Here is a 13,155-nt window from a genome sequence, read left to right on the forward strand (position 1 = left end):
ATGATCCTACATGGATGTGCAAGCCCTTGGCAAGTGGTTGAACCAGACAGCTTCTGAGGCCCCTTCCAGCCTGAATTACCTCATTCCTCAGTGTTCTATGGATAAAAATGAGTTGATAGGCCCAAGTCAGTGAGATTGTTTGCAATGTTTTGTAGAGGCACAGGCTGATCTGCAAGACATGAAGCACGAGCAGAACTGGAAATGAGATGTCAACCACCAGGTCCTGGGAGCACATATGCCCCCAAAACAAAAAAGGATGTGAAACAGCAGCTATTAACAGAAATCCAGTGATTTGGAGTTTTGGATAGAGAGATACCTTCAGTTTAAAGGTCATGCTTCATTTTCTGAATCTATAATCTATTTTGCTTGAACTCTACAAACTCCTTTAGACTAGAATTCCTGCTTCCTGAATTGGGCTGTGCTGGCGAGATAAAACTTGCAGGGATGAAGCAATAGTATTTATGGGATTGATGAAGAAGAATGGAAGAGCCCACAAAAAAACCCTGAACAACCACCAAACCAAAAAACCTCAAAAAAACCTTCAAAGCAGGCTGAGAACAAATTGCTATAAATTTACATTGTAGTAATCTCTGAAATTACCTGAAAGGAATGATGGCTAGCACTTGTGAAACAGAGGCAGGGTGCTCATTAACAATGAAAATATGAACCCTGTGGGACAGAAAGTCCAAGTAGTGAGGTAATTTGTCAGTTTGCTTCGTTCTCTGTCTTTGAGAGCAGTAGATGAGAAGTCACAGACACTGTTTCTTCCCTAACTCAGCCATCTTTTTATTTTATGGTTTTTCTGTGAGGTTTTGGCACTACAGGAAAGAAGTAAGCATTTGGGAAACATCTCACCTACCATTTGTCACAAAAGCTTGAGCAGCTCCTCCAAAGCAGCCAACCTGGTTTATGGAGACAGGCCTACATGGAGTATATGGAGACAGGTGACCAACAGTGAGCAGGATGTGTGGGGGACACTCAGCTGGAGCCAGGGCAGAAGAAGGGGCTCAGCACTCGGGGCCACCCCTACCCCCCCTTCTCACAGAATGTATTGGATTTACATGGCAGGGGTAGGGTAGCAGGGGGCTACAGAAGAATGTGGGTGTGGGGGGATGTGTGTGTGTGTGAAATGCTGCCAGAAGCTTCCCTGTGTCCAACAGAGCCAACGCCAGCCTGCTCCAAGATGGTCCCAGTGCTGGTCGTGGCTGAGCCCAGCAGCTGGGACAACAAGAGTTAAGAAAGGTGAAAAAATGCACAGTGGCAGTTGGAGAGAGGAGTGAGAATATGTGACAGGGATAGCTCTGCAGACACCCAGCTCGGTGCCAGAGGGGCTGGAGGTGCTCCAGGCACTGGAGCCGAGATTCCCCTGCTGCCCCTGGTGCAGACCATGGTGAGGCAGCTGTGGCCCTGCAGCCCATGGAGATCCACAGGATGCAGAGATCCACCTGGAGGCCATGGAGGAGACCCACAGCAGAGCCAGGGGGATGCTTACTGCGGTGCTCAGAGTTGCATCTGACACTCTAAAAAGGTTCAGTACAATCCATTTCGGATCTTACCAGCGTTTAATTCCATCACTGTATGCTCACAGCCCAGAGGTGTTGCAGACAGGGATTTTCCCCGTTAGTGCTCTTTTCTGTGATTGTCACAGAACATGCCTGGTGCAGCAGCAGGGCATACGTCTTGTAAGACAGAAGCGCACTTCAGATTGTGCTGGGTCTACATGCAGCTTGTCTGCCATGCATTTAAAGCTGAAAGCACTCTAGCATTAGTTGCAGCTCAAAAGCAGACACATAACTCACTTCACATTGAAGCACACTTTGATAAACTCTTTCTTCAGACAGCAGAGATAAATGACTTGTAGGAAGATACCATTTGTAGGACCGAAAATTTATGTTGCAGAGACTACAGATTTTCTAAAGCTTTATTACTGATGCAATGAATCAGTATTTGCTACTTGATGTAATCTTGGCAGCATGGCAATAAGCTTTTTACTGTTTTGAAAAGAAATGGAAATGCAGAGTAGCTGTTTTATTTCAAAACAGCATCATGTCAATCAGTCTTTTTGTTTGCTTGTTTTGAAGGAGGTGTATATGTAGGGCTGTCAGATGACAGGTCTCAAAATGCATACAAAGTATTTTTTTCCCTTTGGAAGGCGACTGTTATAGATCAGATTCTGCATACTACTGTTTTCATTAAAATAGCTGAATATGAAAAAACTTGAAAAAAACACTTAATATTAAAGGATAAATCTTGCTCTCATTCATTGGTTTATTCCTTTCCTTTCCTTTCCTTGCTCCCAATCCTTGTATATATTATCCCACAAGATCCCTCTTCACTTCCATATTGTTGACTGAATCCCATTAGCTGAAAACATCCTCCTACCACTAGATGAAGAGAAAAAGGATACGAATTCTTGCTTCAGCATTATTAGAATTTTAAAAAGTCAACAGGATGATGGCATGCTGTAGGAATGATGCCACCCAAAGGGGAAGAAAAATGCTTCAGTCCTTTCTCAGACAAGATTTGCAGTGGTATCATTGGGACTTCTGCTTCAGCAATAGCTTGTAGAACTGACACATTAAAAAATTCCACAGAATATAAACCGAATTTATGACATAACAAATAATATTTAATATATAGCATTGAATGCATACACATCAATACCAGTGCCATAACAACAAAACAGAACTTGTAAAATTAGCAGCAGTTTTTTGCAAGTACAAAAATACACATTTTTTTCAGGACATATATAATAGCAAAATTTAACAGGATATATTATACAAACTCAAAGCATTTAGATAATGCATTACTTTAATATATTATATGATGTATGACACAGACAGTGAGACCAAGTGCGCCCTCAGCAGGGTGACAGGATGCTGAGAGGTGCAACAGAAGGATGGAATGCCACCCAGCGGGGCCTGGACAAACTTGAGAAGTGGGCCCATGAGAACCTCAGGAGGTTCAACAAGTCTAAGTGCAAGGTGCTGCACCTTGCACCGGGTGGGGACAGCCCAGATACAGGTACAGACTGGGAGAAGAACTCACTGAGAGGGACTCGGGGGTGCTGGTGGGTGAGAGGCTGGCTGTGAGCTGTCAGTGTGCACTCACAGCCCAGAAAGCCAAACGTGTCCTGGGCTGCATCCAATGGTGGGCAGCAGGGCAGGAAGGGGATTCTCCCCCTCTGCCCTGTGAGACCCCACCTGCAGGGCTGCATCCAGCTCTGGGCTCCAGCACAGGGAGGACAGGGACCTGCTGGAGTGAGTCCAGAGGAGGACCATAAAGAACATTGGAGGAATGGGAAAACTCTTCTGTGAGGAAATGCTGAGAGAGTTGGGATTGTTCAGCCTGGAGAAGAGAAGGCTTCAGGAAGACCTGACTTAGGCCTTCCAGTACCTTAAGGGGGCTTATTAAAAGAAGGGAGATGACTTTTTATATGGGCAGATTCTGGCAGGACAAGGGGTAAGGTTTTAAACTAAAAGAGAAGAGGATTAGATTAAGAAGAAATTCTACTCAGAGAGTGGTGAAGCACTAGAAGAGGTTGCCCCAAGCCCCAGAAGCATTCAAGGCTAGGTTGGATGGGGCTCTGAGCAATCTGGTCTAGTGGAAGGTGTCCCTGTCTCTGGCAGGTGGTTGGAACTGAATGATCTCCAAGGTCCTTTCCAACCCAAACCATTCTGTGGTTTTATGTTTTACATGTTGCATAATAAAATTTCATGTGTTCTGCTAGCAATAATACATAATGCCATTTACAGCAATGTTAAGAAACTATTCACAACTTAAACACGAACAAAACAGCCAACAAAGCACAATAAATGAAACACAGAGTTGCAAGGTGTTAGTTACAAGATTCAGCATTTCCCTTTATGTATTTTTGGGCTTACTTTTTTTCTTTCTTTTGCAGTGTGAAAGAAATAACTACACCTATCGAACATACTGTATAAACACACAGAAAACAACACACTTCTCCTTGGAGGACAATGAAGGTCATATTTATCAGTTTCAGAACAGTAGTATAATACCACAGTTATGGAAGCTATGCTGACTTTGCACGCTACATCAAAAGCACAAAGGACTGGGACTCACATCTGCAAGGCTCAACACTGGTCAAGGAGAGAGGCCCGGCCGGCAGCCCGCTGCCCTGGCAGGGTCAGGGAACAGGACACTGGCATTAGTTACCTCCTGGGTCCCTTCCAGATTTTCAGGAGATTTCTGTTTGCTTGCTTTTCAGCATTTTTTTATTATTCCTACAATGTTCTTGCAAAGCTTTATACTGGAACATTACTCAGTTTCCTAAAAAAAGAAAACCTTTGAGTCCGGGGACTGCTCAATTAAATTTGAACAATCTGGATGTTAAACTTAAAATGAACACACATCAACATCAAAGGCATTTTCTTTATGGTGTTTATTTTAAGAATTGAGATTCCTCTGCAAAAAGCTTTGGTCAGTCTCTTCAAACTTTGGACTGCTGTAATGCTTTTCTAGACCTCCTCTTTGATCATGAAGTCCGTCTCTCCCAGTGACTTTCAGAGGCAATGGCCGAAGGTCAGGCTTAATGGCACAGCCATCACCTGCATCAGTAGGTTTCAGGGGTGCTGACCTGCTGCTGGGCCCCACCAAGCCCCCCTCAGCCCCAGTGTCAGTAGGTTGTGGAGATGGTGGCACCGTGGTGGGTAGAAGCAAACAGTCACCAGCCACAGGAGCAGCATCTTCGTGTTTCTTTAGCGACTGGAAAGTGCTATCGAAAGGGCAGGAGGTTTCACTTAAGGTAAACAGAGCCTGGTCTGAAAACTGGGAGAAAGCACTGTCCAGGGAGCAAATTGATGACACAGATGGAGATGTCCCAGAAGAAGACTGGCTAAAAGAGCTAAATCCTGAGCAAACATTTAAACCCTCTGGCGTTGGAGGCAGGAGACAAGGAGACAGTTCTTTCCTTTCAACGTTTTGGTTTGTGTTGTCACTTTTGCCAACGTTAATCCCGATAAGCAAGCTCTGATTGCCGAGCTTTTGCCTTTCCACCTGCAACGACCCGCGCTGGCAGAGACACTCCTCCTCTTGATGGGACAGGACAACGTCACAGCTGGCTTTGCGCGTTGCCTTCTCCCGGCCCGCGTCGGCGCGGGCGGAGCTGCAGCTCTGCAGGCCCACTGCAGGGTCCGAGGAGCGCCGGTGCCTCCTCACAGTCTTGGAAGCACCCGAGGTAGCTGCTGAGGGGAAACCACTGGAGTAGGGAGACTTATTTGAGTTTCCTTGTGAGGAAAACTTCAGGTGCACGTCAGCAGAAATTGCCAACTGCTTCAGTTTGGTTTGGCTTTGGATTTCATCCACCTCCGTCTGCTCCGAATCGCCATCGCTCAGAGTGAAGACAGACTCCCTGCTTCTGTTATCCTGATCGTGGGTTTTAATCCAGTCACTGGAGGAAGAGTCAGCTTCATCATTGGCCTCATTTTCCAGGCTGTCATAGGAAGAGTCGTTCTGATGCAGAGAAGCAACATCTGCAAGGACAAACCAAGTGTTAACACATCAGTGACTGAACCCCCTCTTGACAAGCAGCTGCTTCTTTGGTTTTTTTCTGGCAACTATCCTTTACTTTCAGAAGCATTTGCCCTTTAAATATTTTTCATGCAAAAGTACTAATAATTGCAAAAAATATTACAGTCTTGATTTTGAACTGGAGAAGCTGAAGTGAGTATTAAGCTACAGTTCAGTCAAGAAATACAGGATAGTGGCTCAAATAAGGGTGAGGGGGTTTTTGCTGTAGTTTTGCTTTGGTTTGATTTTTTTAAGTGAGCAGTAGCTAACCCAGCAGTAAACAATAATTTATATACATACATACATACATATATTGAATTGGTAATTTATTTAAATTTTCTTTTCATTATTGGATAGTGAGCAACATTTAACCTTTCTTTCCATCATTTAGACAAATGAAGAGAATAGGGCATACTTACCTCTACTTCTTCCAGAAAATACAATATTTTTAAGAGCAACACTGTGAAGTTTTAGGCTCAGTTTAAACAGCCACCTCATTTACACTGAGCAGTGCACACCTGGGGCCTCTCCTGTATCTGCAGTAATTGGAATTACATTAAGTCTCTTTTGCTCTAGGTTAGACTAAGCTGCCTTATCTCAGGTTTGCAGCAGACACAGTTCATGCACGGGCAGTCACCATGCCTCAGTGCCTGCCTGAAAGCTCATTCAGCTCATTCAGCTGCTGTAACCTGCCAGGGGTCTGAGCTCTCACTGCCAGAACATCCCAGCACAGCAGAACTGTGCTTCACTCCTAGGGAGGGGGCAGGCCAAATTTCACCCAATCTCACCGGAGGCACAGCATGAGGAGTTTGAAACAGCCACACTGTCAGACATGCTGACACAAATGCCATTACTGCTTTCAGAACGGGCCATCTGTGACAAAATTTATTTTACAAAAATGCTGCTTTAGAAATACTTTAAGGAGAGACACAAAACTCCACTCAAAATCAGAGGGTTGGAGAAAAAAAAAGCATTAATGATAATCTGGAAAGCTCTGTACACTAGTCTGCCAAACACTTTCAGTCACCAGTTCCGTGGTTTTTCTGCGCTAGCAGCAAAATCTCTATGTCCCATTGAAACTCTGGAGATCTCTTTCTTTTGATAGTGAATAGACACTTTCAATCCTAATGTAATGGTGTGACAGCTATGTTATGACCTTTGTTGATATTTTGGGAAAACACAGGCTGATGCAAAAATTCTAGAATTGAGAGGAAACCTTATCTAAATTTTTTCTTTTTTAATTTTCTTTGTTTCCCCTCCCTCCTTTTTAAACCATAGTGGTTCAGATGATTGGTATAGGAGCAAGAGTATTTGTGAAAGCATTTTGTGATATGATCCAGGTCTGTGGTAAGTTGAATCAGTGATTATGACCAATTCTTTGGGGAATTAAATGGAAAGAGAACAGCAGTATCTGGGAACACCATATGAAGAAGGAACAGCATTCTTCCATGGAATATACCAGTCTTTTGCCTGGCTGAGATTAGCTGTCTTAATGGGATCAAAACATCAATCTGCATTACCTGAGCTGTTCTCTCTCTTGCATGTCATCAGTATTTCTCCAAAGAGGGAGGTAATTTCATCTCCAAAAATCCTGCAGCAATTCTCAATGAGGAACTGTACTAGACTAGTAATCTGCAACAAAACAATGAAAGAGAGATGTCAGAACTTCTATTATTCAGCTCAGAACAAGCTCACCATACAGATGAGGAACAGGAGCAAAGTGTCATCCATGAAGGCAGACAGGAACTACTCTCTCAGTCTCCTGGGCCCGATAAATTGTCCTGGAATACATCCTTGTAAACATCTTTTCCATTCTACTCTGTCCTGTTTGGAGGTCACCACACCAGAGATCTTCTTGATAAGAGAAGCATTTTGCTGATACACTGGGCATTGCTTTATGACCTCTCTCCCCATCTTCTAGGAAGATTGTGAGAATGGATTGATGAATGCTGCTGGAGCCCTGATGAGAGGAAAAGTCCTGATCTGAAGAGGTACTGAGTGTTCTGATGTTTGTAACCAACAGACTGGTTGAAGGGGATGAAGAATAGTTTGGTTTTCTTCTACACCGAAGAGTTTCTTACCTTTTTAATAAATTCACTTTCCATATCAGGAGTGGAGGAAACAGGAGGCCAGAGCAGGCTAGGTGCAATGCAGACAGCCAGATTAAAGGCATTCATCTGGTTCTCTTCAGATCGCATTTCTATCCCATGCAGAACTCCAAAGATGTAACGTAAGAGAACAACATTAGCTCTGGGGAGATGCTCTATTAACCTGAAAACAGATAAAACCAGAATTCTTCACATTAGTGACCACTTTCCATAGATCCACACAAGCCAAGATAATGGCAATGCAGAAACAGGGTAACATGGTCCACTAATTAAACCAGGGAGGGTGTCAATGAGATGTTCTTGTTCTTGTTAAAAAAATGTAATTGTAAGTTGAGTATTTGTGATTCTGCATTCTGGGATATACATTTATAGGAAAAGAATGTAGAGACTATAAATAACTACCTTTGGATGTTTTTTATCTTCTCTTCATTATTTCCTTGATCCAGCACAGACACCCACTTATCACACAGCTGGGATGATAAAATGCTGCCTGGGATGTTGCGAAGAAAATCCTTAGCAAGAGAAAAGAAGAACAAAACACGTGAGCAGCTGTTCTGGGGCATGTGAGGGAGTAGGAATAAGATACACAGATACAAGAGGATGTATCCATGGGACAGCACTCGCTGCCAAGTAGATTGTTACACACAATCACCAAAACCAGAAGAAAATAATCTGAGATAGAGGCACTTTGGATTATGCTTGAAGCGAATATTATCCGGCCTTTCCCTACCCTTTCCTGTCAAAATAGGAGTATTTGAATGCTTCATCTGATATTGCTGAACTAAAAAATCTGCAGTGAGACCAGTTATTTTGATGTTGCATAATGACTGTCTTATCACTTCATCTGTAATCCCTCTTTCTTCTCAGCTGACAAGCTCAAACACCTCCAGACCACAAGCACTCCAAGGTATCTCTGCCTTCCTTTCCCTAATCGATGGAGTATTTAACCTAGTCATTGATAGTCTTGCTATTCCTCTTTCCTAACACCTCAGTCATGGGTATGGAAACTGTTGCAGCTTAGGAAGAAGGGCCAAATCCTAGCTTCCCAAAAAAGCTAGGGTGAGGGAAGCTATGATGCTTTTTTTGCACGAGGAACACTGGTTTTGACATACAAGACTGTAACAAAAGATAATGCATGGAAAAATAATCCAAATATTTATGGCAATGCTATAAACTCACTAGGATCTGCAGTGTAGGGTGTACTGATGTGTAAGGAGACAGGTCTGCCAACAAGCCTTTTAGTATTTCATATGCAGAGATAAAGAGAGTAACAGGACCAGGCTGTAGCAGAGAGCTCAGGAAAGCTGTCAGCAAAACAAGCTGGCTACTCCTCTTCCTCATCCTAATTCACTGTTAGCATCCTTTGGAGATCCTCACAAGATTAATGTGCCAGCCCACTCTCCTTAATTCAGTTCACCAATTCCTCTTTGGGCCTTTTTCCTGGAGAAAAGCCCTCCCTGGTTGTGCACAGGATCTGTGGTGCTCTCACCCAGAAAGGGAGACAGGAACATCCTTTACATACCTTAAACAAAGATGCTGTCACAAATATGGATTCACGGGCCAGGTCCACTTCAGTGCCTGAATCAAGCTTCTCCTTGAGCTCTTTGAATGTTTTTGCACTTCCAGAGCGCCTGAAAATACCCTTGGTGGAAGGCCCTTCTTGGTAAAGGAGGAAAAGCATGTCCTAAAAAAATTAAAAAGGCAAAGAGGATTTCTCATAAATATATTTTATTGTCCAGCACCACTAAAATGTAGTTTTGCTATTTTTGCCAAAGCTGAAAACCTTTTAGTCCTAAAAAATATTAGAAATCAAACAAAAGTCAGGGCTCACCCTCCAAACCAGGCCAAACTGCACAGCAAAGCTGTGACTTGGGGCTCTCATTTTGGAAAAAATCCCCTCAGAAATACCGTGTTGCCACTGCCGAGCACCAACTTTCTGTATGACCTTGTGCAAGTTTCAGCCAAGTAATTTAAATACATAAACACTGTGGTATGGGAAAAGGAGAGTGGTCTATCTAATTCAAAGCTTTGCATTTGACAGTGGCCTCAGGCAGACACTACTTTGCAGGAAGATACAAGACCTTCACTGCTCATCATTGTAGTTAGGTACTATCACCATCCACAGATAGAATTCTGTTTCACTGTTCATATCTGAAAAAAAAAGAGATTTTTAATCTAAAATAGAAAGTGCTTTGTTTATTAATACATATCTGCACTTCTACAGCAGATCAGTTAGGGTTTTACCCTCTGCTGCTTGTGAGTGGTACTAGACTCTGCAAACAGTTCAGGGCTGTCAGCAGGACCAACTCTGAGGCAAGGTGCTCCTGCTTGGCGGTCACTCCAAGGGGGATAAAGCTCAGCTTGTGCCTCTCCTGAAGCCAATGAGGCTGCACAGGATTAAACAAGTAGGCAGCTTATTACAGAGAAGGGAAAACAAGCAGATTCCTGCCTAGCTTTTAATATAACAGGAGGGACTGATTTTTTTCTGTTAAATAATAGAGGAAGACAAGGAGAAAAGGAAATGCTAAAACCTCTCCTGAGATAATATATTTGTCAGATGCTTAGTTCTCTGCAGTCTCCTGTGGACCATCTCCCAGACATGCAGGTCAACTCTTGCAGGCCTGCTCCAAGCAATGCAGAATTTGTCCTGTTTATCTCTTTGAAAGGGGAAACCCATGCAGACAGTCTCTGGGATTATGTCTATGCACACAGTGGCCTGAGGACCAAGTTATCAAAAATGATGGCAAGAAAAGGGACGTGAGGGGGTCCTGGGACACTGGTCCATCATCATTAAACTGAATTAGTGAACAGTAATGGGTAAGGAATGGAGTTTGGGAACTTTCCCAGTCTAGGCTGTAAGGTAGGTCTTCCTGCCACACAGCCATGCAAGTAAGTCTAATGGAAGTTATTACTTTTGCTTTTATTCTTTCATGTTTCTTTCTCACTTTTGCAGAAGTCCAAGATCAAGAATTCATGTAAGTGCAGATGCTTTGGAGGAGCACCTTCATGGCAGCAGGACTCATGTCAGCATTTTCATTCTCTTTGCAGGAATTTAGAGCTCTCCCATCAAAACAGGCTGAGCCCCACAGCACAGGATGTTAGCACATGAACAAACCCTTTGAAAATACAGTTTGAACAAAATATTCAGAAGATAAAAATGGGAAAGCCCCTATGAAACTAACCAACCCAGAAGAATTTACATGAATGAAGCTATGGTGCAAGACAACTCAGTGTGGCAATGGCTAAAAGAGAGCCCTTCAGCAGCGAAAGCAGGCTGGAAGCTCTGAAGCAGTTGTCCAGCATGCCTACAGCACTCCTCCCTGATATTTTCTTTCTCTTGCAGGTAAATCCCATTCAGTCCCCCAGTGTTCTATTCTTCAGAGATGCTGAATGAATTTGGAAGTTGTACTTTGTGGCATAAACACAGCATTTAAAATTCAAAGCACAAATTCTACCAAGCTGTGATTCTATACTTAGTAACTCTGGGGATTTTTTCTAATAAAAATTTACTAATATTTGTGTTTTGGAGAAATTTCTGAAATGCAGCATTAGCTCATCTCTTAAACACAGAGGAGGGATCAGGTGATCATAGTCATACAGAGTCCATCTCTGGAAGGCTTATTTAAATAACCTAAATAATGAAAATCCACACTTCTCCTTCAAAAGAAAACACTATTAAAAGACCTGAAAAACCCTGGTATGGTTCACCATTCAGGCAGTGCTAAAGCAGCACATCAAGCACTATCTTAGGAGACAAAACATCTCTTGCTGTCAACTGGTGTGACCCCACTGATTGCAGTGGGGTTCTGGCAATTTCTTCCAGCCAGAAGTCAGGCTGTTAGGATGAAGACCCCAGTCCTGCAGGGCTCATTCCCACTCCACAAATACTTCATCTGCTGTACCGACAACAGGGCCTTCTAATCACCAAAAATGCCACATGTATGCCTTAATTATGCCTAGGAATGACCTCTAGGACAACCTTATTCATGGTCCTAGGCTGGTTTTGAGAGCACCCACAGCACCCGAGCTGCCTCAAGATGGGATGAAAAGATTCTACTGTAGCCCCCACATTCCTACCTATTTTTTGCAGTGGTGCTGTCAGACAAAAAAGGAGGACTCAGGAGTGCTTGCCTGCCCTGGAATGATTTCAAGAAAGGCTCTGAAATTGCCTAGTTATGGGCAGGTGGCGTTTTTATGCATGCGTGGGCTGCCTAGATGGGACAGTAGATGAGACATTTATGGATGTGGGGATTTTACAGAGATCTTAGGAGTGGTTTAAAAAGTATGTGTGAATGTGGTGTTTATTTACACTGTGTAAGTGAGGATTAGGAAACCAGCCTTATTGCATGGGCTATAAAAAGAGAAATAGCCCAGAGCAGCAGACTGATCACACACATTTCTCAAGCTGTTATTGACTGGGCCTGACCACAGTATATGTTAGAAACCAAAGTTCTTGCTGGGAACCACAAATGAGGTTTCCCTATGGAAACCGTTCTTGGGTTTCTTTGCTTGGGTAATTTCAATGTCCCATTTACAAACATGTCCTCATTTACTGCATAGAGAAATTCCACCACTCTAAGACCCAACCCTGAGCCTGGGACTCACCAAGAGGGGTTTGGGCAGGTTGTCATCCTCACAGATGGTTGTTAGTAAGAGGCCAAAGAGCTTCCCAGGAGCAGCAGATGTTGAGGAGAGGGGTGCATTGTCCAAGTGAGTGCCTGGGCCACGCCAAAAAGCCCAATTTATGATAGATCTTTTCCTTTTAAATGACTTTTGGCTTAAGTCTGGGGAAAGAGAAAGGTGTTTATTACGAGAAATGCATTTCAATTCTAATTCCAGTATTTGGATTTTGGTGGTTGCTATGGTTTCAAAGGAAAAAATGTCATGAACTCAACCAACTCCTTGCATCCATCTACCATGTACATGCCTCTGTGTGTGTGTGTGTAGCATGTGTTGCCTTGAAAAGGATCACCAGGATCTGCCCTGCACTGCTGGAGCAGTGTCAGCACTCTCCACCAAACTCGTTTTCCACCCACAGGTGCAAATCCACTGCCCTCACCTCAGCATGCTGTCCAGGGCCATCATAGCTCTCCTGACAATGTGGGAGACTCTCCCCACAAGTAACATCAGAGAATCAACTAATGGGGTGAGGTATTTTCAGACCAGGAGCAGCCACTGTCTTTGCTCTCTTCTCCAGAATGCAGGAGTCCTCACTGTGTCTTCATCAGTGTCCTCACTCCAAGCATTTGACAGCCATGGCCCAGGGACAGTGCCTGCCCTTTAATCAAGACCTTCCAGATGGCATTTCAGCATGCTGCCAGAACACTGATGGGCTCTGCCTGTCTGCATTGTAACATATTTCATGAGATATCAACGGAGGCATACTAACTGAGCTCTTGTTTGGAGTGTGGAGAGAAGGAAATACTGCTATTGGGACACAAAAAGCGGGGTTTTATATGACCTTTCTCAACATCAGCCAGTGTGAAGTTTTCTTCTTCTTTAACAGCATGTTAAG

At 43.5% G+C, this 13,155-nt stretch overlaps 1 protein-coding gene across 1 annotated transcript in view; it reads right to left on the reverse strand.

Annotated features, from left to right (window-relative positions):
- Positions 1–2,613: 2,613 nt before the first annotated feature.
- Positions 2,614–13,155, reverse strand: part of ARHGAP20 (Rho GTPase activating protein 20) — a 58,070-nt gene continuing 47,528 nt past the window's right edge. The window contains exons 10-15 of the mRNA XM_063394614.1: positions 12,246–12,424; positions 9,163–9,324; positions 8,043–8,152; positions 7,614–7,803; positions 7,053–7,164; positions 2,614–5,495 (exon numbers count right to left, since the gene is read on the reverse strand). Of these exons, the coding sequence (XP_063250684.1) occupies positions 4,411–5,495; positions 7,053–7,164; positions 7,614–7,803; positions 8,043–8,152; positions 9,163–9,324; positions 12,246–12,424 (1,838 nt within the window). The 3' untranslated portion in view covers positions 2,614–4,410. The remainder of the gene's footprint in view (positions 5,496–7,052; positions 7,165–7,613; positions 7,804–8,042; positions 8,153–9,162; positions 9,325–12,245; positions 12,425–13,155) is intronic.

Source organism: Prinia subflava, chromosome 3, assembly GCF_021018805.1.
Source record: "Prinia subflava isolate CZ2003 ecotype Zambia chromosome 3, Cam_Psub_1.2, whole genome shotgun sequence".
In the NCBI taxonomy this organism is placed as follows: Eukaryota; Metazoa; Chordata; class Aves; order Passeriformes; family Cisticolidae; genus Prinia; species Prinia subflava.